Raw genomic sequence first — 24775 nt, forward strand, 5'->3', positions numbered from 1 at the left:
GATTTGTTAGCAAGTACCTGTTCAAAGATGAGTCAGCAATAGGTATTTGTCATCAGCATATTATGTAATGCATAAGAACATTGCAGTCGGACTCTGCCGAGTTAGCTACCTAGTTTATCAATTAGAGTTCAGCCTCCAGAACCCAAATGTGGACATACCTAGCCTCGCGCATCCCTCGACAGCGACAAAATAACGCTGGAAGTTAACTAGAAGTTACGACGCAATGGTGAGTGATTTATGCATGATTTTTCAAGCTCGCCTAACGAAGATCATGCTGCAGGCCGAACAAAAAACAGCACCCACTAACCCCATGAAGGAGCTGAAGATTGACAAGCTCGTCATCAGTGCGCCTCTCTTCTCGTGTTCTTATATGGTGCTAAGGCATTCATCTAGACATTTGTGTTGGCGAGTCTGGTGATCGCCTTACCCGTGCATCCAAAGTCCTCGAACAGCTCACTGGTCAAACACCCGTTACCTCGAAAGCTCGCTACACCGTCCGCACATTCGGTATCCGTCGTAACGAGAAGATTGCTGTCCACGTCACTATCCGTGGGCCTAAGGCAGAGGAGATTCTTGAGCGTGGTCTCAAAGTGAAAGAGTATGAGTTACGTCGAAAGAACTTCTCGGAGACCGGTAACTTCGGTTTCGGTGTCCAGGAGCACATCGACCTTGGTGCGAGATACGATCCTGGAATCGGTATCTTCGGAATGGACTTCTATGTCGTGATGGGTCGCCCTGGTGCCCGTGTTGCCAGAAGAAAAGAGAGACGGGCACGTATTGGGTTCCAGCACCGAGTGAGGAGGGATGACACCATGGCTTGGTTCAAGCAGCGGTTCGACGGTATTATTTTGGTGTGTCCTTTTCCTCCCCACTTCATGGTGGTTTTATTCATGCCGCCACTTAGAAATGATCATTGTCGTCACTCTACTCCATTTCCTGAGCGGCAGGCATCAGGGATAGTCTACATATGCTTTTCATGCTGTCGAGGGGGGTTCAACTCGAGGTGAACTACACTTGCTACGAAAATGACCGAACCCGTTCCAACTCTACAATCGGAATTGAATCGAGTTACATATGACTTATGCCATGCATTTGAACCTGCCAAGTCGTATTCAGTCGTTCAATGGGCCGCATCCGAAAGATTTATTGAAGCCATTCAGCGGTTCTAGCAATATTTGAATCATCATCGTTGGCGTATAGTTGGCAATCCGGAACATCAACCTTGATTAGTTCAATTACTAACAAATAGTAACAATGTTAGCAAGAAACCGGAATCATCCCAAGCGTGTAGAGAACGACTTCGTCGCTACTCTCGGATTCTGAAGGGCAACCAAGAAGATAACACACTGTGACGCTCCGTGCTGGTTCATTATAAGTTGAAGAGTCATTACTCTGGTGAATTCAGGCGCTGGCGGGAAATAGTGAGGGATTACCAGACCTCCGTCCGTATCTCCAGGTTGCTAATAATAAATATTCACATCGCGTTGGGGACAGCGCAAGCGGGTTAGTCGACAACTCAAAACACGCTTATATTTCGAAATTTTGATGTGTATTAGCAAATCTAGCGAAGATCTCATTCCGTTTTGACCTTTTTCTTGCGTTTTTTCTTCCTTTTCTCCGGAGCCACTTCCTCAATTTCCCCTTTACGCTTCTTCGACGATTCAGTCTGAGGGAGCACAGAATTATGTTCCCGGATGAAGCACGAAACAAAAAAACCGTTTGTGCCATCTTCGCCCGGGCAGCAACGAACTAGGCTGTCCGCGTCACCTGAAAATGCGTCTCACTTTAATTTACATGTGTCAGGCGGAACGAGTATTTACCTGTGCCCTTCATCTCTTCTGGCTGGCCTCGGCGGTTCCATGTGGGCAGGACGTCGTTCCGAGGTGCAAGCTTGAAATGACTGCGCTTTGCTTCGTCCGACTGAAGGGCATGGCTAATGACATGCTCGTTTTCTGTCGCGTGAATGCTACAAGTAGAATAAACGATTTTCTGTACATATGGAACTAAAGACGAAATAAGAAGTCATTCTAATTTCTATATCCACTATTCTCCGAACTACTCACATTTCATGGCATGTTTGATCATCATGAGCTGGAAAACGGCTAGTTTGTTCAACCGGTCTTCTTCCACCATTTCTGTCTCTATGGAAGCGTCAGCTGAGTTGAGCTACAATATACAAGAGACTCGCCATCTTCAAGCAAATAGTCTAGACGATTTACGATGCCTGAACCACTGCAGGAAGGATCAAGCAAGCTAGTAGAAGTTAGTGGAAATCGAGGGTGTTCGAAGTAGGACACACATATGGGTTACCAGTGAATATTTCGGATGGGAAGGGTCGACGGTGAGAAAATCAACGTTGATGGCTTCTACGTTGCGGCAAGCAGCCTTGGCGAGCATCATTTTCAACGTCGAGAAGCGCCTCTTGTCCTTCTCAAAAGCATATAACTACCCCACCGTCAAAAGGTTTAAATTGGAAGCGGGGTATACAGATTACCTTTCCCTTGTTACCCATCAGTGCGCTCAGATGTGAGGTTTTGTTTCCGGGAGCAGCTGTCGCGTCTATCACCACAGCATTTGGATCGTTACAAGGAGGCGATAGCACAAACGCGGAGAAACACGACGCTTTATCTTGTAAAATAATCTTGCCAGTTTTGTAGGAAGGATCATCGCGAAACTGTAAAGCAGGGTTGAATGCCAGCAGATCTGGTATGTGCTCGTCAATTCCAAACCCTTTGCTGAGATAAGCGGACGACATCAGTACTCAGGAACATTCCAGGACACATGACTGACCTCGACGCAAAGGGACCTTGCAGTTGAAAACCACGTTTGGTATAAAATAATATGGCCTCCTCTGTCGACCATGTGGAAGTATTGACACGAACGTAACGAGGGATTTTGGCTGTGAAGATAGTTCACCAAGTGCACTTTTTTATTGGATGTGCTCTAACCTGCCCTGTCGTCACTGGTCTGAGCCAACTCCAGATCAGATTTGACACCTCGTTTTATTTTGATTCGCTGAAGTTCGCTCTTTAGCCTAGTCTTGTGCCTTAAAATGGCTTGTTTGATAGGCCCGTCCCCAGCCTGAATACCATTTGCGAGCAGAGTGTCATGCACTAGTACAAGGGCCAGATTCAAAGAATTGATTTTCTTCCTTTCCTCGGTGAGGAGCTTGGATGCCTGGATGACATCGGAGAGGACAGATTTGTCTGAACGGTGGGTAAATGATCACAACTAATAACGTGATGTGCCGCAACTTACATTTGAGTGTTTCGATTACAAGCGCAGCTGTTCTCGATCTGTTGTTCTCGGGTAAAGTGGCTAGAATGCCTTTGATGGAACCTTCTTTTGCATCGAGACGATTAAGTACTTCAGAAGCCTCAAAGTAGAAGTTCATTGCAGGGCACTATGTACAAGTATGAAGGGCATCAGTGCCAGGCTAAGAACCTATAGGGAACGGATAAGCATGAGGATACTATAGGTGGGACTTTGGAAAAAGTCAGGTTTAAATATTCGTCATTTCTGGGCGAGCCCAGTAAGACAATGTAGATAATGATTGAACATCATTCTGGAGATGAAGAACAAGAACTGTAGCTCACCTATCCTAGTACCATGCACCGAGCCTCAAGCTAAGCACTGAACGCAGGACTTTTGAGAACCAAGTTTTTTTTCAAGGGTTGATAATAGATAATTCAAACTCCGAAGCGCGTCTTTCCAAAACGCGTGTCACGACGTTAAAATTAACTGTGTCTTCAGTCGGATTTCCTTCCTCGAAAGAAAAAGTTGGTTAACTAAGCTGCCCTTTCTACAACTGATTGCTGACAGTTATGCAGTGCCTGTAGATACCGAGCTTTATGATCTTTTAGGTGTTCCGCCGTCCGCCAGTGAAGGTACGTCCTAGACACCTTGCTCCGATACGCTTGGCCTGAACAGTTTGCACAAGATGATATCAAAAAGGCCTATCGGAAAAAGGTGCGAGTTCACACTTGATCCATTAACAGGCTCTTACACCTTCACAGGCTAAGGAGCATCATCCCGTAAGTTATTCAGTGATTGTTCTCCAAAATCAGCTGACCATTGCGTTTGACAGGACAAGGTTCGTTTTCATGCAATTACGCTGGCCGTTGCCCACAATTTTCTATAACACAGAATCCCAATGACCCTCAAGCTGCTCAGAAGTTCCAGGAAATGGCTGCCGCGTCCGTTTCATCCCTTGTTTCCTCAAACTCATCTGACGGTCACACCTACCTTCTAGCTACGAGATCCTTAGTGATCCAGAGAGCAGAGCACTATATGACGAAAGTGGGATGGCTGGTCTAGGCCCAGGTTCAGGGGGACCAGGTGGCATGGCTGATGCTGCAGATATCTTTGCTCAATTTTTCGGTGGTGGCGCAACTTTCTTCGACTTTGGTGGAGGAGGGCCTGGAGGGGGCCCCCACCGACACAAGGGCCAAGATACAGAGGTTCCCTATGATGTTACGCTGGAAGATTTATACAATGGAAAGTCTGTGAAGATGAATATGGCAAGAGAGATCATTTGCAGCACGTGTCAAGGGTATGTGATGTGAGCTCGTTCTAGATCACCGGTTAATCAAGGTCCCATTAATGTAGTTCTGGAGCCCGGGGTAGCGCCAAACCCAAGGAGTGCGTCAACTGCGAAGGAAAAGGCTGGACTTTTATCCAAACACAGGTGCGAAGCTTTACTACTTTTCGAACATCCTGTCGGATATTTCTTTTGAGATTGCCGCTTCGCGGTATGGCACAGCACGGACGAAATGTACCGAGTGCAGCGGTCAAGGCAGTAAACTAAAAGAGAAAGACCGGTTCGTTCTACTATACACGCGCATTTATGGCCACTCATGATAGGTAGGTGTAAAAAATGTAAGGGTGAAAAGACAGTAGAGGAAAAGACCCGACAAGAAATTTTCATCGAGAAAGGCATGCCAGATGGACACCGGATCGTCCTCGCAGGCGCAGGCGATCAACAGGTAGGTAATACGAATTCTTGAATGACTGTCGATTAATGTACAACAGCCCGGTATCCCTGCTGGTGATGTGATTTTCAAACTCAAAACTACTCACCACGAGTCTTTTGAGCGCTCAGGCAGCAATTTGTTAACAAATGTCAAAATCACGCTATCCGAAGCACTTCTAGGTTTTTCTCGCATCTTGATAAAGCACCTCGACGGAAGGGGCATTCGGGTTTCCAGTCCACCAGGCAGGATTATCCGTCCCGGGGATTCGATAAAGCTTCGTGGAGAAGGCATGCCCACACACAAACACCCAGATCAGAAAGGCGATTTATTCATAGTTCTTGACATACAAATGCCCGATGCCCAATGGCTACAATCTGTGAACAAGCCGGTATGTATATTTCCAACTATGAAAAGCATTCGCTAACTGCTTGATCTCGGAGGCTTTGGAGAGACTTTTGCCGCCAAAGAAAGATGACATGGACCCAATGCCTGAAATTGTCGATGAAGTCCCATATGAAGAGGGGGACATTGTGGACGTGCGTGCCCGGTCTTTCCCGGCTGGTTCGGACTTCTTTGATCAAGGGTTTGCATCGCAGTTCGGAGAAGGAGACGAAGATGACTGGGAGGACGAAGACGGTGACGACTATGGCGAAGACAACATGGGAGGCGAGCCAGAGTGCAGACCTCAATAATTATCCCTCTGACAGGAACATGCATATTCCATTCCGCATTCTTAATCATTCCCTCGCTCTGCATTTACATGTCATTTCCCACGCTGTATACATTTCATCTCACTGCTCTTGCTCAGGTCTCAGGACGCATTGCCGACATTGCCGTTGGCATTAAATGCTTTCGTGGTCTTCGATTGAAGCACCCACTTGATACCACCCATGACATGACCCAAGAAGAGGTCGTCCTGAGAAGGTTTTGATCACTTTCAATCCAAGACAAAGTATACCACACTTACGCTCCATATTTCGATACAATGACCGAGCCCAGTGAACCAGCTGCGACCAGCAATGCCATGGCTTTCAACGCCGGCACCTCTTTCCTGATACCAAGCTACGAGGAATCGAGGCAAGTCGATACTGCTCGGGTTAAATACTCACCAATTGGGTGGGGAGATCCGTGGCGCAAAGTTTTTTCTTTCGCCTGAGGATCTTTAAAATCATTTATTATGGTCAGCACACGCATCTGCTCGGTTCATCAACATTACCTTGGTAGCTTGACTCGTCGGCTGTCAGGAGGACCTTGGCCCCGACGGCACGAGGGTCCGACTCAAAGTTGTACCTTGGAGAAGTCAGTGTGTTTGAAAAGTGGCTTATAAACAAGCACACATCTCGTCCAGCAAGCGCCATTTATCTGGTAGCATGACGGTACTAGGGTGCGTCTTGTCCAGGACATCTACAGCCTGAAATGACAGTATTCGTGAGCAATTTGGCCGCAAAGCCTCTTACGACCTACTGATTCCTGAATCTCAGGGTGGTAGTCGAAATAGGCACCTATGTAAATGTAAAGCATCAGAACATCGATCCTTCATATCACAACGTACCAATCTGTCTCCCGAAGAAAGGAGAATCGCGAAGGGCGTCTGCGGCGCAGTGAATAGCAAGGAAGTTGCCGCCAAGATTGAAATAATTCTGTAGAGCGACCTTCCCGGTATCATCAAGAACTGGTGTAAAGCCATTAGTTTCCATCACACTGGTCGTTCAATATGGACTGTACCAATGCCGGAGTTGTTCAAGAACAAAACGGCATCATACTGAGATAAGTTTTCATCTGTGAACTTTGACTTGTCCTCCGTGAAGTCGAACTTTACGTCGAGGGCGGATTCCTTGGCTTTGAGAGCCTCGATAGAAGCCTCGATGCTGTCGTGTCTGAATCCAGCCGTAGCGGAGTAGGCGAGTATGCGAGGAGGCATTGTGGGGGTGTTCAAGTTTAGTTAGCTAGGGCGTGGAAACATATGCATTATGGCTTTATGCCGTTGGGATTAAAGCGTCCCAGAGAAGATAATACTTATTTTGCTGCAGCGATGAGCATGGTGACACTTATTTCTTCTGCAGGGATATAAGTACAACGTGCGCGTGAGAGATGAGTCTGCCTCGGGCCGCATGACAGGGCGTAACGCGGGTAGTATTGTGGGCAGAACTATTTTGAAGCAGTTCTGCCAGCGTGGCAGCTGCAGGTGGCAGATTCAAGGGAAAATCTTGATGGTGGCACTCCAAGTGTGCCATCGATGTGAGACTCCTCGTCAAGTTACCAAACGAGCCAGCTTAGCTGAGCTGAACTCCGCTCCTTATAACGGGCCGGCGCCGCTTGCAACGCACACATGGCATCAATGCTGCTGTCTTCTAGTCGAATCTATACGCCTTGTTATATTTCTGGTGCTCTGACTGTCAGATGGCACGGAATATTTTCAAAGACGGTGATGACATGCCTCTAGTTGTTCAGAAATCTGCTATGATGTGCTGGAGGGTATGATGGTACGGTTTATCCCCTCGCAGGCAGCTCGAGAAAACCTTGGTGTGTTTATCACCATATGCACTCGACAATGATATATGAAATATGATACCCGATGATCAATTGATTGCAATTAGTTTGCATCGCACCTCAGCTGGTCAGTTTCTATTCCTGTGCGCTTGCTGTGCACCATCATTTTCCTTTGAGGCTGTGCACTGCGCCGCTGTTGGGCTATGTCAGTCATATCGTTCGCCTGTATCCAAAATTGGTGATGCAGTGCTGTGCCCCGCTACTTCAACACTACTTGCACGGTGAGTCTAACATTGGTACTACTCTATCGTGATTTCTTTCTTTGTAATCAGCGTTCTTGAAGCATATTCGGGCGTAAGCATTCCTTCTCCCTTTCTCCCTCCCAATTTATTCAAGTTAATTTTTGCGACTCGCAACATATGATATAGTCCAAGTGCCTGATACATCTCCATTAGATGTCTGCGTACTCAGGCCTCAGGCCTGTGCACTTGCACATGACTCGGATACATCACAGGTCTTTGCCCTGTTTGACTCGGATGCATTACTACCACACTAAGCGAGTCATCCAGTCAGCCGTCGTGAAGTATCTGGTAGTATTTTGACAGATTATCTGATGACGCGTAACGTCGGCGACTGAGGATACTACCACTCTGAACACCGCGTCATTACCATAGTGCCCGTCCTGATCGGCCCACCCCTGTCTTATAACAACCTGCTTCTCTCGAGATGCTGATCCAAATCCTCAGAATTCGAACCAACTAATCCTCCTGTCAGTGTTATTGTTATCCATGAATACTACTCATCCCCCCGTGCTAGTTGTAAGTGACGACCTATGACACATGTTTACATTCTCAGCTGAATTCCTTGTTAGGTTGGCGCTGGGCCAGCAGGTCTTGTAGCAGCGTTGACGCTCCTCCAAAACGGTATCTCAGTTCGCATTATCGATAAAGACCCCCAGCCTCGCATCGGACAGCGTGGTGCTGGAATATGGGTTTGTGCCACATCCACTTGTCATATCTCCCCATGGTCTCATTGAATGCATTCTCTATGTATATTGTAGCCGCGCTCCCTCGAACTCTACAACTTCCTGGGCATTTCAGATGTCAATAGTCTGGGAACACCAGCCCCTGTCATGCGTGGATACAAGCCCGGGACGTTGGAAGTTCTGAAAGACTCAGTGATGGTCCCTCATATCGAACCTACTCCAGCAATACCATTCGTGCGCAACACCGTCGCCTGATCAAACCTTCATGCTGATTCGATTTTTAGTATGTTCCTAAATTGATGGGTCAACAGCTCCTAGATGTCATTCTGCGACGCCATCTAGAAAAATTCTCTTGTTCTGTCGAGATGGGCACCGAACTTCGCTCGTTCGAGCAGTCCGATGAGGGCGTCACTGCTGTTCTAGCAAAGAATGACACATCAGAGACTTTTGATACCAAGTGGATCATCGGCGCTGATGGTGCTAAAGGTGAGACGCAGCTAAATCTATTGAGATGCACGAGACTGAAAGTGGCATTCTAGGCATCGTGCGCAAGCAACTTGGCCTCACATTTTTGGGCGAGACTAGAGACGATACTCGGATTGTGACCGGAGATATCCGCTTGACGGGCGTTGGCCTCGATAGACTGGTACGTCTTGTTTTCTACATATTTCATGGAAAGCTATCCTAATGCAATCTTGAAGCATTGGCACCGATTTGGAAACTGGAATGAACGAGGGTATGTTCAGTTGAGACTTGGAGACATGTATATTGACGGATATGCAGCCTTTCATTGCGTCCAACAGACGAAGTTGGCGATGACGGCTGGCAATTTTTCCTCTTTGGCCATGAACTAGATTTGGCGAAGATTGCTGAGAGCGAAAAGCTCGTTTTCGAGACTATTACGTCGTTAATACCAACGGAGATTTCATTCAACAAGGTGGTTTGGATGAGCGACTTCCGGTGCGTCTGTGTTTCTGGCTGTGTTGATGCATGTTTATCGGTTTGTTCCAGAGCTAATATCCGGATGGTGAATAAGTTTAGCGAGGGTCGAGTGTTCGTTGCAGGCGGTATGTGGTTCTGTTCCAAATGCGTATGGCTGTACTCACACATGTCGTCGTAGATGCTGCTCAGTATGCTATATTTGAATACTTCTTCGTAAACTGCTACTAACACATATCCAAGCGTCCATAGCCCGACGGGTGGTCAGGTATGGTCAATCCGATTGTTGCTAATACTTGCTCATTTGTATACGAACAGGGACTCAATTCAGGCGTACAAGATGCAGTGAGTCGGATGGATGCAGCATGTGTGTTACAACTGACCGCGCCCTACACCAGTTCAATCTTGGATGGAAGCTTGCGCTCGTCCAGAAAGGGCTTGCGGACAAATCTCTTCTCGAGACATACAGCGCCGAGCGTCTGCCTGTGATCTCCGAGATGCTCGGCGTGACCACATCGATTCTCGACAAGGCAATAGCGTCTGGCGACGCGTCCAGCGGACGAACTCCCATCCTTTTCATGCTCGGCATCAACTGCCGATTCAGTACCATCGTACTCGATGAATTTGTGACCTCAGCCGAGGGGAAGCCTATCAACGCATACGGAGTGCTTGACGAGGGGCATCTGGAGGCCGGGGACAGGGCGCCTGATGCGCCCAATATGCTGCACGTGGGGCGCGCAGAGCCTGGCGCGACGACGCTTTTTAGTTTGTACAGACCCTGGTACCACACAATCCTTGTATTTGCGCCAAGTCTCGCTGATGCTACCCCGGTCTTGGGTGCACTGGAGACATACGACAAAAGTGTCGTACGATCGGCAGTCGTTCTGCCATCGTCGGCATCAGTAACGTCTGTCGCATCTCCTGCTGATCTCGTTCTCGTTGATCAGGAGGGCCATGCTTATTCGGCTTACCTCATGGAAGCTGGTCAGACGAAGGTGTTTGTGATACGGCCGGACGGAGTGATTGGGGCGATAGTTCATGGTGCGGAAGGCGTGAAGAAGTATTTCTCAAAAATATTTGTGGACACTTAGTGGCCTGAATATTCATTCTTTACTTACGACTTTTAGAAGAACAGCTTATTCCTGTATGCCTCATAGCTCATACAACATAGTGTATCATAAGAGATAGTAAATGGCTGTGAGACCGATCGATAATCATGTAAGATCTGGCACATGGTAAATTTTGGTAATTGAAGTCACTGCACGAGGTAGAGAAAGTTGTTGTACCGTGAAAGACTGCCAATTGAAAGTTGTGATACTCGCTTGATGACTTTCTGTGTCCAAGGACTCCGAGTCAGTGAGTGGATTCATTCGATGATCGGGCGAACATCCGGATTCCGCAGTGAAGTCTACCTAGCCTTCTGCAGTGAGACATGGACAAATTTTGTGATCCCATGGTTCAGATAATCAATCTCTGCTCTTGCTCGGCTCCTTGGGGCAAAGCAACGCGCGGCTTCCTAACTCTAGCGCCAGCTCTAATTGTTCTGATCAGCCCAGTCTCCATGTTGTAACTACCTACTTTCCTTCCAAATCGTTGGAATTCGAATCAACTAATCCTCCTGCCAGTGTTAGTATTATCCATGAATACCGCTCATCCCCCCGTGCTAGTTGTAAGTGACGACCTATGACACATGTTTACATTCTCAGCTGAATTCCTTGTTAGGTTGGCGCTGGGCCAGCGGGTCTGGTAGCAGCGTTGACGCTCCTCCAAAACGGTATCTCAGTTCGCATTATCGATAAAGACCCCCACCCTCGCATCGGACAGCGTGGTACTGGAATATGGGTTTGTCGCACATCCACTTGTCACGCTGCCGGTCTCACTGAAGGCATGCTCTATGTAGCCACGTTCCCGCGAACTCTACAACTTCCTGGGCGTTACAGAAGTCACTAGTTTGGCGAAACCAGCCCCTCCCATTCGTTTTTACAAGCCCGGGACGTTGGAAACTCTGCAAGACGCAGTGCTGGTCCCGCATATCGAACCTACTCCAGCAATACCATTCGTGCGCAACACCGTCGCCTGATCAAACCTTCATGCTGACTCGGTTTTTTTTAGAATGGCCACAGATCGATGGGTCAACAACTCCTAGATGTGATTCTGCGACGCCACCTAGAGAAATTCTCTTGTTCCGTCGAGATGGGCACCGAACTCCGCTCGTTCGAGCAGTCCGATGTGGGCGTCACCGCTGTTCTAGCAAAGGATGGCATATCAGAGACTTTTGATACCAAGTGGATCATCGGCGCTGATGGTGCTAAAGGTGAGACGCAGCTAAATCTGTTGGGATGCACAAGACTGAAAGTGGCTTTCCAGGCATCGTGCGCAAGCAACTTGGCCTCACATTTTTGGGCGAGACTAGAGACGATGCCCAGGTTGTGACAGGAGATATCCGCTTGACGGGCGTTGGCCTCGATAGACTGGTACGTCCGTTTTCTTACATATTTCATGGAAAGCTGTTCTATTGTAATCTTGAAGTATTGGCACCGATTTGGAAACTGGAATGAACAAGGGTATGTTCAGTTGAGCTTGGAGACATGTATATTGACTGTATGCAGCCTCTCATTGCGTCCAGCAGACGAAATTGGCGATGACGGCTGGCAATTTTTCCTCTTTGGCCATGAACTAGATTTGGCGAAGATCGCCGAGAGCGAAAAGCTCGTTTTCGAGACCATCACGTCGTTAATACCAACGGAGATTTCATTCAACCAGCTAGTTTGGATGAGCTACTTCAAGTGCGTTTTGTATTTTTGTCTGTGTTGATGCGCGTTCATCGGTTCGTTCCAGAACTAATATCCGAATGGTGAATAAGTTTAGTGAGGGTCGAGTGTTCGTTGCAGGCGGTATGTACACAGGTTCTGTTCAAGATGTGCATGGCTGTGCTCATGCATGTCGTCATAGATGCTGCTCAGTATGTCTCTTTTGAATGCCTTCTTTGCAAACTGCCGCTAACACATATCCAAGCGTCCATAGCCCGACGGGTGGTCAGGTATGGTTGATCTGATTGTTGCTGATACTTACTCATCTGTCTATGAACAGGGACTCAATTCAGGCGTACAAGATGCAGTGAGTCGGGTAGATGCAGCATGTGTGTTACAACTGACCGCGCCCTACACCAGTTCAATCTAGGATGGAAGCTTGCGCTCGTCCAGAAAGGGCTCGCCGACAAATCTCTTCTCGAGACATACAGCGCCGAGCGTCTGCCTGTGATCTCCGAGATGCTCGGCGTGACCACATCGATTCTCAACAAGACGATGGCATCTAAAGAGCCGCAGATCGAACGAGGTTCCGTCCTGTTCATGCTCGGCATCAACTGCCGATTCAGCACTATCGTACTCGATGAATTTGTGACTTCAGTCGAGGAGAAACCAATCAACGCATACAGAGTGCTTGACGAAGGGCATCTGGAGGCCGGGGACAGGGCGCCTGATGCGCCCAATATGCTGCACGTGGGGCGCGCAGAGCTTGGCGTGACGACGCTTTTTAGTTTGTACAGACCCTGGTACCACACAATCCTTGTATTTGCGCCAAGTCTCGCTGATGCTACCCCGGTCTTGGGTGCACTGGAGACATACGACAAAAGTGTCGTACGATCGGCAGTCGTTCTGCCATCGTCGGCATCAGTAACGTCTGTCGCATCTCCTGCTGATCTCGTTCTCGTTGATCAGGAGGGCCATGCTTATTCGGCTTACCTCATGGAAGCTGGTCAGACGAAGGTGTTTGTGATACGGCCGGACGGAGTGATTGGGGCGATAGTTCATGGTGCGGAAGGCGTGAAGAAGTATTTCTCAAAAATACTTGTTCACATTTAGTGGCCCGAATATTTATTCATTCTTTACTTGAGGCTTCTAGAAGTACAGCTTATTCCTGTATACCTCGTGCAATGATGTAGTGTATCACATCCGTAACTGAAAATGAGAAAATGATGCACAACGGAGAACCGCACAGTAATATGTATGAAGATTTTGCATTCTTCAAACTACGACGTAGACAGGTTAACTATCAGTTGATCCTCATCATGCATCAAAAGTTCACCGAATTATATCAGGAGCCAAATAGTCATCGGTCCCTGGACATCGGGAAGACGAGGTTCTTGCTGGCACAGGATATCTGACAAACATCCTCAAGCCAGCTGTGGTGTCAAGGAACTAAGAAAAACTTGTTGGTCGCTTTGGGGACTTTCGAGTCTTTGAAATATACGGAGCTGGGTCAGATAAAACGGTCATATGATTTGAAGTAAGTATGTTCTCGAGGGGCAATTGAAGACGACAGGCTTGTGTGTGATCCAGCGTCTTCTTCCTGATGCAGATTCTTGTGCGTTACAGATCAATAGCATCTGGTGACTTCCCTACAGAGAAGATCGCTCCGCTAGTGCGACATTTTGATGTAGCGGCGTTTGTCTCGTGGTGAAAATCTAACGAAAGAAGTACTGTTAGCATTCAGGTATCTGATAAAGTGTTAGAAAGGTTGCAGGAATCCCCTTCGATGCAGTGCACCATGTCCTGTTCATTCCCTGCAAACTTGTTCGAGGTCCCGGATCTCGAAGTGTCGCGATTCAGGTTCAAAGAAACTACATATACAATGTACATAGATAAACTCACCCAAGACTTGGAGGACATCCAGGAAACGGCCAGTCTGGGGCCAAAGTCTGGGGTCAAAGTCTGGGGCTGCGGCTGACGCGTGCGGAGCTTAATTCTGAGTTCCAATTATATCTGGTCACGTTTGCAATACCAGTGTGACCCGTCCATTGTGAGTTGTGACCCGCCCTTTGTGACCTCTTGCAGGCCGCACTGCACTTGGTGACATCAATGATCAGTACTCAGTACTCCCAGTGAGAATCAGCTGTGCTCGAATAGGGCTGAATGTGTTGAAATGTGCGTTTGAGAGACAGCGCACATACTCGCGCATTTCGCTCGATATCCGGACTGACAGCATATTTTCTATAAGACGGGGCAGTGCCCCATGTGCTCTATTGTGCTTCTTTTATATTGCGCACATTTAGGCGCATTCACGCACACTCGCGCTGTCCTCCCAGAATGTGCTTAAATAGTGTCAAATATGCTTTGATTGCTTAGTAGGTATTATGCGGAATACAATCGGTATACGAAAGCAGCTGAAAAATAGTGAAACCGATGCGAAACAGGTGGAGTATACCTCGAAAGTACGTTGAGAGCCGAGCATAAACGAAATAGACAACAGCCTGAGAGCGGATCGCAAACATCGAGAGCCGAGCAGAAAGGATGTAGACAGCAGAGCAGATCGAAAACATGTTGAGAGTAGACAGCGGAGGAGATCGAAAATGGGAAGCAGAAAACACAGCAACGAAGGTGCGGCAGACACTGGTAGCAGAATCAAGACACGTTGAGGAAGCACAAGTGTTGGGACAGTGGATTGATGATCATAATTTTGACTGGTTTTGGTGCGGAGAAGCACGAACATAGCATGCTAACTGCATGTGGTGAGTAGATTGGCGGGTGTGTCGGCAGCCGCTAGCCATCTACGACGGGCACACTAGTACTGGCAGGAGGCACGATGATGGCGGGTGGCTTTGGAATTGTCACAAAGCAAACACGTGACAAAAACAATTCAAACTCAGCCCGGGTCAGCCGTGTTTGCCGAACGCCCCAGACTTTGGCCCCAGACTGGCCAGATCTCTGACATTCACAAGACTTGAAGCTTACTAGGTCGGAGTATGAACTCGTGTTCAACACTAATCGTTCCGCCGCCGTTACTGTTTTGCGTATGGCAGTCTTTGTGTATCCTCTGCGGTTATTCTATGGACCGCTGATTCTCTGCGCAGTCGTATCTGCACGTCCTATCTCAATTATCCTTCAGCGAGACTCATATGGCATTAATTCATCGACGTCAACCCCCGAACCGCTGATTACTGCATGTCTTGTTTCCTTCATAGTTTTGTTGGTTCTTCTTGCCGTGAAGCTTATTTATGTGAAACACCGTCGGCATAGTGTCATCCGTTCTCGAATTCTACAGTCAACTTTCCCTCACGATGTTTCACTGAACTCTCGTTCTTCTCTACTTTCTCTCAAAGCCACTCAACTAAAGGCATTTCGCTCCAAATGCACACCATTTCTTGCGATCTTCGTCGGATGTTTCGGGTCTCCTGCATGGGAGACTGACATCGAATCCGACTTCAATGCGAACTCGACGAAGCAACGCCGAACTGCATCGTTCATGTATCAACTTCATCGGCAGTCCAAGCAGCATTCTTCAAAATCCTATTCTGTGGCTCATCGTTCGAGCAAGAGTTCGACTTCTCAGGCACCTCTGTCCCAGGCGCAGCTTTCGCGTTCCATGTCTTTCTTCAGTTTTTCCAGCGAGCATAGTACAGAAGACGCGACAAAGAAATCCAGATCCCATCTTTTACCTAGTACCCGAGCCCTCACATATCCTACCATAGCACGGTCGAGAATCACTGCCACTATCGCTCCCCAGAGATATTCACTGTTCGTCGATAGCTCAATTTCTGGACAGCTCGGCGACTTCTGCGAGAAATGCGATACCAGTCGTAGCAGTTTCCGGTCTCGTAACTTGTATCAAAGTGGTTGGACGACCTCCGGTGTCGATCTTGGCCCATCTCTAAGGCTTGTTGGGGCCTCAGACGTGACCGCTGTCCCGTACTCGTTCTTATCTGCATTTCCGCCTTCTTCTTATGCTTTATCACCCCTAACTGGCACTCGCGACTCTCTGCAGCTTTCTAGGCGTCATTCAACAAAATCAACTCGGAAACCTGTCCCTCCTCTCCCGCCATTACCATCTCACGGTCTTTTCAGCCAACAGCTATCATGTATATCTTCGGCTGAGTTACCTGCATCGCTGCCTCCCCCTGCAAGCGTTTCTCGATTTTTGTCTCTTCTCGAGTATCCTGCACCCGCCAGCATATGGAACGTTCCTGCCATCACCGATCAGGCGCCCGCCCACTTGTCAAATAATACTCCCCTGTCGCCCAGTCATTCTTCAAAATTCGAGACTAGTCCTCTCGTCTCTGCGAACATTGCTGATTCTGTTAGTACGGTCAAATCGCTTCCCCATGTCTTGCATACCGCGGATCCCCTTGTATTTGCTGTTCAAAAGATGAAGCGAAAAACGAAGCACAAGCGCTCATCCACTATTAGGTCACGTAGCGGAATCGTGCCCAGTGCATCACCTCTACGCATCATGGCGCTCCCAGAGGATATACCAGACCGTAAGTCTGTTGGAAATACACCTACCAGCGACAAGGAAAATTGTGCTACCGCTGTTCCCACGAGCAAGGCTATCGACGATGACCGAATTCGCCGCTTGATGACAGATGCCTCAAATCGGCTTTCTCTAATTCCAGACCAGACTTCTAGTCCAGACGCACAATTCGAGCTACGTTGTCTAAGCCAACCCCTTGATAGAGCATCCTCCGCCAGTTCTGTCAAATCCACAAAGAGCCCGGCCCATTCTGATATCGAGGGATCTTTTAGTGAGGTGTCATCATTGCAAACTCCCAAGTCTGATCGCCTGGATGAGGTAGACATTGGCATGTTGGGGCTCGATCGTTTTCACTGGTCTGAAGAAAGCGAAGAAATGCTCAAGTCATGCTCTTCTCACATCAAGAACGATAGCGTGGCGTTGATTTCTCTCTGGGAAGAGGGACAGTGGATGCGAGAGAATAATCAGTGGTGAGAATTATACTTTTCGATGCGTTCAGGACTGATGCGATACAGTTCAGATGTTGTTCGAACAGCCTGGTAGACGTTGGATGAATGAATTATCGTGTTTTTTTGGTATCGTGTATTGTATTATCTCGGTTTGTCTCATCACCGTGTATGTAAATCAGAATGTCTCATGTGGAAGCTTTCACGGTATCTGTGTTACAGCTGGTTGCGGTGACCATTCAAAATTCTCGCGCGCCCGTGATCGAAACATGAACCGATAAACAAATCTGAATATCATATATATTAGACCATATACTCAGTGATAACAATCACAACAATCTCCACAAATGCAAATGTGGAGGGGGTCTTGACTCTACATTCGAGATGTGATGAAATTCAAAAGTGCCAACGTCGACCAACGTAGGTCGATGCTAAGTCCATTGTGAGACCGCCAGTGCAATTCAATGTCAAATCACATAACGATGACTCAGTGGGCCCACCACTACCTGATAGCTAGAGCGGGTCTTGTAGTGCCACATGATATTTTCCCGCCACAATTGCAGATTGTCGGTGCCGTCCGAGGTAGGTGGTAATCCGTGTTCTGCGTTTACTGGCCGCTGATTTGATACCACTTGGCAATGCTCTTCCCTTTTCCCTCGCCTTGTCACTACTTGTGCCAGTATCATAAATGCCATCGAATCTCCTAGGTCATCAAGGTTGTATGTCGCATAGGCCGTCTATAACGAACTCTCTTACATGTGTATCATCATATTACAGGGGGAATATCGTAGTCGTTTACATTTCTAGCCGCGTAGCCGAATCCAATAGGTCAACAATGACAGGTTGAAAGCCCAGACCACCGCATGGGATCCTTTGGCCACCAGGTCCGGGTCTAATCGCCTGACGCCCGAGAGGCAGGTTAGCTGCGTTCACCATTATCGTCTCTCTCGTTCCCAGAGCGGGTGAGCATTCTGAATCCGAAAAACATTGGTCTTCCTCCGCCTGCAACCAGGAATGCCGCACGGCGCCACGTGCCTGTACGAGCCTGCATGAGACTTTTCTGTGTAAATAGACTTTAAAATCTTACTTCGTGTATATGACCAAAGACGTGGAGAAGCGGAGGCCCCCGCATCTTGGAAAGGTGGGCGAGTAGTGCAGGGCATCCAGCATTGACATTGGTAAAGGTTTTATCTAGAATGTTATGCGGAGGTCCATGAGTGAGACTAGAGATTAAGTTTAGCACGATTTGGACTACATGACATGGTGTGGTCAATTACAGAATGTCGACCTCAGGTATTGCGGAAACACGATCTTGTCCAAAATGAGTGCCTTTGAGAAGAGAATTAGAAGATATAACCATACCATAGGCTTCCTCAGGCAAGTAATTGAAAGCCCAGCCGCCGAAATAGGGTTGCCACTTCATTGTGAGAAGGTAAATCGTAAAGCGTCAGGTGGGTTGCGAAGCATAGCGACTTGCCGGAGAGCCATACACAGACCACTCCCTTCCACCTTCCTTGGTGCTGAAAGTATATTGTTCGTCCTGCAAATAAATTAGGCCTCGATCGCGATTTGCATCACTGTCGACAAGATTTTTGATCGCGGTTGATGACTATATGCGCGTAAATAAGCGGTTTCCGCTAGCTGAGTAAGATAGCCATACCTCCTTCTTGTCGTGGAAAGCGTAGTAACTGTCCTCGTACCACTCCTCGTGAAGAGGTAGGTCATGGTTTCCTGCTATGATGCTGTGTGTAGTTAGACTGCTGGCCTACGCAATAAGGAAGTGTGCGGCATACATTTTGACGCCATGGTCTAGACTACGCAACCACTCTATCGTAACACGAATCTCGTCTTCCCGACCTAGCCGACTGAGATCCCCAGAGTGAAGCAAGACATCCCCAGAGGGGACACTGAAAGTATGAGAATGAGTGTCGCTGATGCACACGAAACGCGTCCAATTTAGACCTGGATGGGATGGCGGATTCGCAGGGTCGTAGGAGATATAGACGTGAGCGCTAGGTGTGTGAAAGCCTTCTGAACCCTGTAAGTGTGACGCTTGATTCAGTGATTCAGACATGTCGCTCTCGCTGTCCGCAGCTCCTACGTGTTTTCGACGCTACCGATTTGATTACATAACACACACATACAGGTCACTAATCAGAATAACATCATGCAAACGTTAACGTGGCTATCAGTTGACTCTAGTGACTCACAGGCTGCAGACTAGTAGTTAGTGCCCCTGTAATTCCTGTGTTTGGAAGTAGTAACCTTTTTCGGAAAATTCCTGTGTTGGTGCATTATTGCCAACTTGAACTCGATAGGTCATATTGTGACCGGCCTGCTCTTTATATGCTCCTTCGCCGACATCTCAATTTTTTCATATCAACTCGACTTCAGACACGACTCCGACCTTTCATCATGTCCTTGAAGACGATCGCAGTTTGCGATGAATCTGAGCTACAGGATGGTCAAATGTACGTCAGGGAATTGGAAGTTTACACGATTGTTATGATTTCAACTCCTCAGGAAACAAGTGGACTTTGAGGAAGTGGGAAAGGTGGTCTTGTATCGTCTGAACGATACCATTCATGCAACTAGTGCCTTTTGTACTCATTATGGCGCGCCTCTAGCCAAGGGCGTGCTAACTGCGGATGGTAGGGTCGTCTGGTACGCCTTTCCACCTCTGTAACTCTTATATCACTAAGTTCATGATAGTCCTTGGCACGGAGGTAATTTCACGCGGATGTATGTGCACTATGTCTGAGGCTCACAGCGTAATAGCTTGCTTCAGTGTTTGTACTGGCGACATTGGTCTGTGCTTTCTCCGAGTGGGGTCTCGTTGTAATGAGCCTAAATTACTATCCAGAGGACGCACCAGCTCCTGCTGCAATTCACTCTTTCAAGGCGAGAGTCGTGGACGGCAAGATCAACGTGACCGCTGATCCCTCGCTGACCCTCAAGAGCAACATGAGTCGTTCGCCCAAGCTCCTATCGACTGGCGTCGCTGGATCAGGGAAAAGCGTTGTCATTATCGGTGGAGGATCCGCTACGTTCCACGCCATAGAGAGTCTTAGAGAGGTACAAACAGTTGCTTGATGCCCCCAACATTGGTTCTAACCACCTCACAGCATGGTTATTCTGGAAATATCACAATCCTTTCCCAAGAGAAACATCCCCCAATTGACCGGTATGAGATTTGGGAAACCAATAATCATTGTTGACACATGTCCACAGAACCAAGTTAAGCAAAGCTTTGATCACAGATTCGTCAAAACTTGAATGGAGGACGGCCGCTGACCTCAAGATCAAGTATGGTACCACCCTCCGCACTGGCGTCGTGGGTATTTATCTTGCTGGAGAATTCATATCCTGAACTGCCATCAAGACTGTAACCTCCGTGGATACATCTTCCAAACTTGTTGTCTTTGATGGAGGAAAGGAATCCATATCCTACGAAACTCTGATTCTCGCTATGGGGGGTACTCCTCGTCGATTACCTATTTCTGGATCAGACCTCCAGAATGTATACACGTTCCGTAGCATCGAGGACTCGAAATGCGTTGATGCAGGTAATATTGGTTCATCGACGCTTATGAAGCCTTCTCAATTATCTTGAAATTTTCTAGCGGCTCAAGAAGGAAAGCGAATGGTTGTTATCGGAAGTTCCTTCATCGGCATGGAACTCGTTGTTGCCGTCGCCAAGCGGGGACTTGCGTCCATCGATGTCATCGGCATGGAGGAGCACCCTTTCCAGAATTTGCTGGGCAAAGAAGTGGGCCAAAGCCTTCAGAAGGTTGGGACGTTGATTCTTTGATTTTTATTGGCCTCAACTTCAATTTTTCTATATCATAGTATCACGAATCTCAAGGTGTCAAGTTTCACCTGGGGACACAGGTCGAGAAGATAATACCATCGGAGAGCGACCCTTCGCTGGCTGCTGGTGTTGTTGTCAACGGACAGACTCTTCCCGCCGACTTCATCATCATGGGAGTCGGCGTGGTTCCAGCGACCGAATTCTTGAAGCAAAGCGGCTTCCAGCTCGAGAAGGACGGCGGAATCAAGGTTGACCAATACTTGAAAGTCCAAGGGCAAGATAACGTTTATGCAGTCGGTGGGCTTGGTTGTTTGTTGTACCGTTCCCCGTGCCGACCTTTGATCCAGGAGATATCGCTTGGTACCCACAGCAAAATACGGGAGAGAGTCGTAGGATAGAACACTGGAACGTCAGCAAATACTCACTCTCACAGGACTGCCGAATTCCAGCGCTCATCTTTATTTTTCACAGGTTGCAGGTAACCATGGCCGTGCTGTTGGTAAGACGATTGCGGGTAACCCACAGCCGTTTGCGAAAGTGCCAGTTTTTTGGAGCGCCCGTGCGTTTCGGAAATTGAATCAGGGATATCACTGACCACGTTCCGTCAGAGGGACAGCAACTTCGTTACTGTGGTCTTGGAGCTGATTATGATGATGTTATTATACATGGCAACACTGACGAAATGAAGGTAAAGTAACGTGTGCGAATAACTCTGACTCCACGGTCTGCTTACTTATCTCAAGTTCATTGCATACTATGTCCATCGCGGCGAAGTTGTTGCTGTATCTAGGTAAGACATTTTCTCTCTGAATTACATGTCATGTGCTACAAGGCTTGCGACGATAGCATGCAAAATGACCCGGTCGTCAGTAAAGCATCTGAGCTCTTGAGACTTGGACTCATGCCATCCCCTGCCGAGCTCAGGGGAGGAAAGGTGCGGCACATTTTTCCACGGGGTAGTTCTCCTTGATGTCGTGTGTTCTTCAGAGCCTTCTCAGTATCGATATCTCCACGGCTTCCGCAAAGCGTCACGTCGAATCTGTTTGAGAGTGATTACTAGGGAAAATGTTTGTTCTTTAGGATACATGAGACTGAAATTTGTACATTATTGCTATGGGAAGGTGCCGCGAATTGAATACTTGTTAAATCTTCATCCTCTGCGTACCGATTTCGTCTATGGACGTTCTGTCTGCATATTATCATAGCCTGGAGTGCATGCGATCAGCCAGGGTAGCGTCAAAAATCTGATCTGAACCAAGCTAGGTAAGTGTCGTAAACTTCGAAAATCCATGGCTATTATCAGCGATAGAGTCGGTCAAGGTCATCGACAACGATCTTTCAATGATAATGCCAGTTCTCGCCGTTCGATCGATTGTTTCATGAAGAGCCATAAGATTTCGCATCCAGCCAAATATCAATGTCCCTTTCAAAACTAAGTAAGAAGCATACGACATGATACATAAATTTACAATCTACAGCCAATTACAACATTGATGGATCATTGAACGAACGGAAATTCGATGCTTGCATGCTTCTAATCACAAGTGATAATCCAATATCACTGTCCAAAATTGCTGGAGGAGTCAATCCTTCTTTCTAACCCACTTCCAAGGAATGAAAGCTGGTCTAGTTAGGAAGACTCAGCATAGGTCGTGGGTGTCAGGTTGGAGAGATTAATTGAGGTGAAGACACTAGGATTGCCATTACGGTTGACATGCCACAAATGGAGGTACATTCGAGTGGCGAGTATGGCGTGAACAACGCATTGGAAACTACACGCACACGATTTGGGTTGTAAGTGTGGCTTTCCAGAACAATTTGACAGAGACGCACTCTTGGAACATGCCACTATACGCGTACTGTACCAAATATTCAAGTAAATGAAATGTTTCAATAGATAGGTGACGCACGTCGAGGAGCAGCGATGTCAGAATATTCACCATCGAGAAAACTGTGGAAACGATGAGTAACGATGAATCGTCATTCCGCTCTCGTACTTACCCAAACCATATGCATAATAGAACACATTGTGTTTCAATAGAATACCATACAGACCGTTGTTAGTAATACGCCACTTTTGTATGGCGCATGTGAGCGTGAGGGAGATAAGCACTGCATCGGCCTGAATCAGAGGGTGTTTTTATATGTTAATTTTCAATGACGCACTCAGTTCTAATCCGAACAAAAGAAGATAAGGCACAAAAAGCATCATGCTTCCCGAGGACTGATAACAACCAGTGATGCCCGGAATTGAGCTGGTCTCAACTGCGAAATGAAGACTCAGTCAAAAATTGCCAATCAGGTGAATTCATACATGGCGCGGTCGCGGTCGCGGAAAAGATGGCAGCGATAGACCCCGCAACCATAGTCTGATACTGCGTTCGTATGAGCAAGCCACGACAACCACTGCACACAACTCACTACAAAAGTCGATAGCATGGCTACCAGAACGACCTTATTGTTATCCCATAGCACGTACGTCCTGAATATGAAGAAAACTGAAGAAATCAAAAATTTGCGCTTGCAATACAGATAATAGAGCAATTACATTCCGAGCAGACGAACGATACCAGGCTGAGACCTGTAGGAAAGGAGAAGGGTCAGTAACTGAATATCCCGAAATATAATTCGATGCACATGAGCAGATGTTGTTGACAAATTGACATGTCTAGGTTAACCCTCAAATAAGCAGAGCTCTTGTCCATTGCGAGTCTACATACATCAGAAGTTTCGTCTAGGAGGAAGTTCACTGGCAACAGTCTGTCAATAAAGTTTTATATATATCCATTCAGGCTCAGGACGTACGGTACAAGTGCGCAGCAAAAAGAAGGAAAGGGACATAGCGTGTCACAATGTACAGAAGTTTGACCCTCCTCCAGGGAGAACAAAACAAAAACATCCCCTTGAAACAGTACATAATGAGCATATGATATCGATTTTAAAGTTAACTGTGTCACCTCCTCATGAATTGTACAGGCATAGTCGTATGTCTGGGTGGGAATCGAATGGTCAAGACGAATATTCGAGCAAGAAGGGTGATGATGATCGTACCCAGAATGTAGCCATCGACGCTGGATCATCATCTACGTTAGCAGAAGGCGACCTGTGTTGAATGAGGGAGCACATACTATAAATGTACTAGAAATAATTGCCTTGCATCAGAGGTTGTTTAGATTGCCCAGAGAAAGAATTACCGTAAAGACTTGGAGACTCCTAGCGGCTGCGATAGCGTCGGTAGAGTACTTCGAATCCATTCAATGGAGAAACAAGGAAGTGAATATTTCAACTGAGAATTGATGCAGGTTTAAATTTAAGAATGCACTCCCAGTCGGAACCGTGGACTGAAGTGTAATGAGGGCATAGCATCAAATGAAAGTCATCACGACTCTGGTTCAAATCCCGGTTCCATTAGTTATGATGTGAAACGAGGACTGGACAGATCCCCACATGATGTGCGGCATGTGCGGTGAGGTGTTATACGGGTTGAACGTTCAAACCTTCTAGCGGACACTGAAGTACTGACGTTTGACAGCGGCACGTGGCCAGGCGCGAACATGGAATAACGTTTCATCCGGTGCACTTCATGGATCCTTACCACATGAAAAAGCATTGGATATCGGCCCCAGACGTTCGTTTCAATCATAGTTGCAACTTGCACCATGCAGAACGTTTAGATTTACCGTGAAATTAAATATCATGTGGGTTCATACCGCGACGGTCGATATTTTGGGGTTTGAATAACGACGGGCAACTGTGATTCTGTTCTTGATGAGCCTGAGGCGATCAAGTCGTACAATAAATACTAGCAGAATCGCAAGTTGGAACGTTGGTGGTACCGTGGTCGTCGGAACTGACTTAGCTGAGGCGAGCATGCGTCTGACCT

General features: G+C 47.5%; 11 protein-coding genes across 11 annotated transcripts; 6 read left to right on the forward strand and 5 right to left on the reverse strand.

Moving 5' to 3' along the window:
- Positions 1–168: 168 nt before the first annotated feature.
- Positions 169–1490, forward strand: HD556DRAFT_1384401 (ribosomal protein L5 domain-containing protein). Its single transcript, XM_041303335.1, has 3 exons — positions 169–226; positions 281–344; positions 394–1490. Exons 1-3 carry the CDS (start codon positions 224–226, stop codon positions 1005–1007), a joined length of 681 nt encoding a protein of 226 aa, XP_041158490.1. The 5' UTR covers positions 169–223; the 3' UTR covers positions 1008–1490.
- Positions 1491–1501: 11 nt separating this feature from the next.
- HD556DRAFT_1384424 (S-adenosyl-L-methionine-dependent methyltransferase) lies at positions 1502–3700 on the reverse strand. The gene is made up of 9 exons (XM_041303336.1): positions 3259–3700; positions 2949–3206; positions 2791–2899; positions 2495–2735; positions 2300–2445; positions 2189–2253; positions 2064–2141; positions 1821–2003; positions 1502–1767 (listed from the first exon to the last, which is right to left on the reverse strand). Exons 1-9 carry the CDS (start codon positions 3392–3394, stop codon positions 1574–1576), a joined length of 1410 nt encoding a protein of 469 aa, XP_041158491.1. The 5' UTR covers positions 3395–3700; the 3' UTR covers positions 1502–1573.
- HD556DRAFT_1432851 (uncharacterized protein) lies at positions 3572–5665 on the forward strand (the record flags this gene model as incomplete). The annotated part of the gene is made up of 10 exons (XM_041305167.1): positions 3572–3587; positions 3840–3887; positions 3941–3969; positions 4147–4196; positions 4253–4552; positions 4609–4687; positions 4738–4820; positions 4868–4985; positions 5032–5361; positions 5414–5665. The coding sequence occupies 10 exons, from the start codon at positions 3572–3574 to the stop codon at positions 5663–5665; spliced, it is 1305 nt and encodes a 434-aa protein (XP_041158492.1).
- Positions 5666–5724: 59 nt separating this feature from the next.
- HD556DRAFT_636848 (ThuA-like domain-containing protein) lies at positions 5725–6989 on the reverse strand. Its single transcript, XM_041311151.1, has 8 exons — positions 6699–6989; positions 6526–6645; positions 6438–6475; positions 6311–6384; positions 6190–6263; positions 6083–6133; positions 5941–6035; positions 5725–5889 (listed from the first exon to the last, which is right to left on the reverse strand). Exons 1-8 carry the CDS (start codon positions 6892–6894, stop codon positions 5785–5787), a joined length of 753 nt encoding a protein of 250 aa, XP_041158493.1. The 5' UTR covers positions 6895–6989; the 3' UTR covers positions 5725–5784.
- Positions 6990–8251: 1262 nt separating this feature from the next.
- HD556DRAFT_1445089 (FAD binding domain-containing protein) lies at positions 8252–10478 on the forward strand (the record flags this gene model as incomplete). Its single annotated transcript, XM_041306880.1, has 12 exons — positions 8252–8281; positions 8335–8454; positions 8524–8682; positions 8733–8934; positions 8988–9094; positions 9150–9184; positions 9232–9408; positions 9460–9515; positions 9569–9578; positions 9631–9655; positions 9706–9732; positions 9786–10478. The coding sequence occupies 12 exons, from the start codon at positions 8252–8254 to the stop codon at positions 10476–10478; spliced, it is 1641 nt and encodes a 546-aa protein (XP_041158494.1).
- A 271-nt stretch (positions 10479–10749) lies between these two features.
- Positions 10750–13715, forward strand: HD556DRAFT_1485517 (FAD binding domain-containing protein). Its single transcript, XM_041308708.1, has 12 exons — positions 10750–11056; positions 11110–11229; positions 11288–11446; positions 11500–11701; positions 11755–11861; positions 11917–11951; positions 11997–12173; positions 12226–12281; positions 12340–12349; positions 12403–12427; positions 12478–12504; positions 12558–13715. The coding sequence occupies exons 1-12, from the start codon at positions 11027–11029 to the stop codon at positions 13248–13250; spliced, it is 1641 nt and encodes a 546-aa protein (XP_041158495.1). The 5' UTR covers positions 10750–11026; the 3' UTR covers positions 13251–13715.
- A 767-nt stretch (positions 13716–14482) lies between these two features.
- Positions 14483–15014, reverse strand: HD556DRAFT_1384506 (uncharacterized protein). The gene has a single exon (XM_041303337.1). It carries the CDS (start codon positions 14875–14877, stop codon positions 14491–14493), a length of 387 nt encoding a protein of 128 aa, XP_041158496.1. The 5' UTR covers positions 14878–15014; the 3' UTR covers positions 14483–14490.
- Positions 15015–15081: 67 nt separating this feature from the next.
- On the forward strand, positions 15082–17390 carry HD556DRAFT_1384508 (uncharacterized protein). The gene has a single exon (XM_041303338.1). The coding sequence runs from the start codon at positions 15181–15183 to the stop codon at positions 17107–17109; it is 1929 nt and encodes a 642-aa protein (XP_041158497.1). The 5' UTR covers positions 15082–15180; the 3' UTR covers positions 17110–17390.
- HD556DRAFT_1384518 (Metallo-dependent phosphatase-like protein) lies at positions 17387–19228 on the reverse strand. Its single transcript, XM_041303339.1, has 7 exons — positions 18875–19228; positions 18742–18823; positions 18559–18690; positions 18444–18498; positions 18359–18392; positions 18169–18304; positions 17387–18116 (listed from the first exon to the last, which is right to left on the reverse strand). The coding sequence occupies exons 1-7, from the start codon at positions 19153–19155 to the stop codon at positions 17877–17879; spliced, it is 960 nt and encodes a 319-aa protein (XP_041158498.1). The 5' UTR covers positions 19156–19228; the 3' UTR covers positions 17387–17876.
- Positions 19229–19318: 90 nt separating this feature from the next.
- Positions 19319–22043, forward strand: HD556DRAFT_1384533 (uncharacterized protein). Its single transcript, XM_041303340.1, has 16 exons — positions 19319–19552; positions 19605–19745; positions 19794–19807; positions 19860–19889; positions 19945–20156; positions 20207–20265; positions 20313–20415; positions 20464–20647; positions 20705–20871; positions 20931–21189; positions 21240–21301; positions 21364–21451; positions 21501–21580; positions 21636–21682; positions 21739–21826; positions 21880–22043. The coding sequence occupies exons 1-16, from the start codon at positions 19428–19430 to the stop codon at positions 21937–21939; spliced, it is 1719 nt and encodes a 572-aa protein (XP_041158499.1). The 5' UTR covers positions 19319–19427; the 3' UTR covers positions 21940–22043.
- A 235-nt stretch (positions 22044–22278) lies between these two features.
- On the reverse strand, positions 22279–24292 carry HD556DRAFT_637642 (uncharacterized protein). Its single transcript, XM_041311153.1, has 15 exons — positions 24087–24292; positions 24021–24030; positions 23944–23963; positions 23850–23882; positions 23698–23794; positions 23613–23641; positions 23530–23560; positions 23441–23473; positions 23314–23390; positions 23207–23261; positions 23059–23157; positions 22894–23004; positions 22803–22843; positions 22726–22751; positions 22279–22664 (listed from the first exon to the last, which is right to left on the reverse strand). Exons 1-15 carry the CDS (start codon positions 24144–24146, stop codon positions 22523–22525), a joined length of 864 nt encoding a protein of 287 aa, XP_041158500.1. The 5' UTR covers positions 24147–24292; the 3' UTR covers positions 22279–22522.
- Between the last annotated feature and the right edge of the window lie 483 nt (positions 24293–24775).

Source organism: Suillus plorans, assembly GCF_016647745.1.
Source record: "Suillus plorans strain S12 chromosome Unknown HD556scaffold_41, whole genome shotgun sequence".
NCBI classification, from domain to species: domain Eukaryota; kingdom Fungi; phylum Basidiomycota; class Agaricomycetes; order Boletales; family Suillaceae; genus Suillus; species Suillus plorans.

What these genes read in the sequence shown, in the direction of transcription:
- HD556DRAFT_1384401 (XM_041303335.1), top strand. An exon ending in GATTGACAAGCTCGTCATCA is followed by an intron (nt 345 to 393) that starts GTGCGCCTCTCT and finishes GCATTCATCTAG; the next exon opens with ACATTTGTGTTGGCGAGTCT.
- HD556DRAFT_1384424 (XM_041303336.1), bottom strand. Translation starts at nt 3,394, where the DNA reads ATGAACTTCTACTTTGAGGCTTCTGAAGTACTTAATCGTCTCGATGCA. An exon ending in AGACTATTTGCTTGAAGATG is followed by an intron (nt 2,142 to 2,188) that starts GCGAGTCTCTTG and finishes ACGCTTCCATAG; the next exon opens with AGACAGAAATGGTGGAAGAA. An exon ending in GATCAAACATGCCATGAAAT is followed by an intron (nt 2,004 to 2,063) that starts GTGAGTAGTTCG and finishes TTTCGTCTTTAG; the next exon opens with TTCCATATGTACAGAAAATC.
- HD556DRAFT_636848 (XM_041311151.1), bottom strand. Translation starts at nt 6,894, where the DNA reads ATGCCTCCTCGCATACTCGCCTACTCCGCTACGGCTGGATTCAGACAC. An exon ending in ACCCTGAGATTCAGGAATCA is followed by an intron (nt 6,385 to 6,437) that starts GTAGGTCGTAAG and finishes CTGTCATTTCAG; the next exon opens with GCTGTAGATGTCCTGGACAA. An exon ending in ATTGTATCGAAATATGGAGC is followed by an intron (nt 5,890 to 5,940) that starts GTAAGTGTGGTA and finishes AAACCTTCTCAG; the next exon opens with GACGACCTCTTCTTGGGTCA.
- HD556DRAFT_1485517 (XM_041308708.1), top strand. Translation starts at nt 11,027, where the DNA reads ATGAATACCGCTCATCCCCCCGTGCTAGTT. An exon ending in CTACTCCAGCAATACCATTC is followed by an intron (nt 11,447 to 11,499) that starts GTGCGCAACACC and finishes GGTTTTTTTTAG; the next exon opens with AATGGCCACAGATCGATGGG. An exon ending in GGAAACTGGAATGAACAAGG is followed by an intron (nt 11,952 to 11,996) that starts GTATGTTCAGTT and finishes GACTGTATGCAG; the next exon opens with CCTCTCATTGCGTCCAGCAG.
- HD556DRAFT_1384506 (XM_041303337.1), bottom strand. Translation starts at nt 14,877, where the DNA reads ATGTTCGTGCTTCTCCGCACCAAAACCAGTCAAAATTATGATCATCAA.
- HD556DRAFT_1384508 (XM_041303338.1), top strand. Translation starts at nt 15,181, where the DNA reads ATGGCAGTCTTTGTGTATCCTCTGCGGTTATTCTATGGACCGCTGATT.
- HD556DRAFT_1384518 (XM_041303339.1), bottom strand. Translation starts at nt 19,155, where the DNA reads ATGTCTGAATCACTGAATCAAGCGTCACACTTACAGGGTTCAGAAGGC. An exon ending in GGTCTGTGTATGGCTCTCCG is followed by an intron (nt 18,499 to 18,558) that starts GCAAGTCGCTAT and finishes CTCACAATGAAG; the next exon opens with TGGCAACCCTATTTCGGCGG. An exon ending in TCTTTGGTCATATACACGAA is followed by an intron (nt 18,117 to 18,168) that starts GTAAGATTTTAA and finishes AGGCTCGTACAG; the next exon opens with GCACGTGGCGCCGTGCGGCA.
- HD556DRAFT_1384533 (XM_041303340.1), top strand. Translation starts at nt 19,428, where the DNA reads ATGCTCCTTCGCCGACATCTCAATTTTTTCATATCAACTCGACTTCAG. An exon ending in CCACCCTCCGCACTGGCGTC is followed by an intron (nt 20,416 to 20,463) that starts GTGGGTATTTAT and finishes ACTGCCATCAAG; the next exon opens with ACTGTAACCTCCGTGGATAC. An exon ending in TGGGCCAAAGCCTTCAGAAG is followed by an intron (nt 20,872 to 20,930) that starts GTTGGGACGTTG and finishes TCTATATCATAG; the next exon opens with TATCACGAATCTCAAGGTGT.
- HD556DRAFT_637642 (XM_041311153.1), bottom strand. Translation starts at nt 24,146, where the DNA reads ATGGATTCGAAGTACTCTACCGACGCTATCGCAGCCGCTAGGAGTCTC. An exon ending in CGTCGATGGCTACATTCTGG is followed by an intron (nt 23,883 to 23,943) that starts GTACGATCATCA and finishes ATTCCCACCCAG; the next exon opens with ACATACGACTATGCCTGTAC. An exon ending in TGACATCGCTGCTCCTCGAC is followed by an intron (nt 22,752 to 22,802) that starts GTGCGTCACCTA and finishes TATTTGGTACAG; the next exon opens with TACGCGTATAGTGGCATGTT.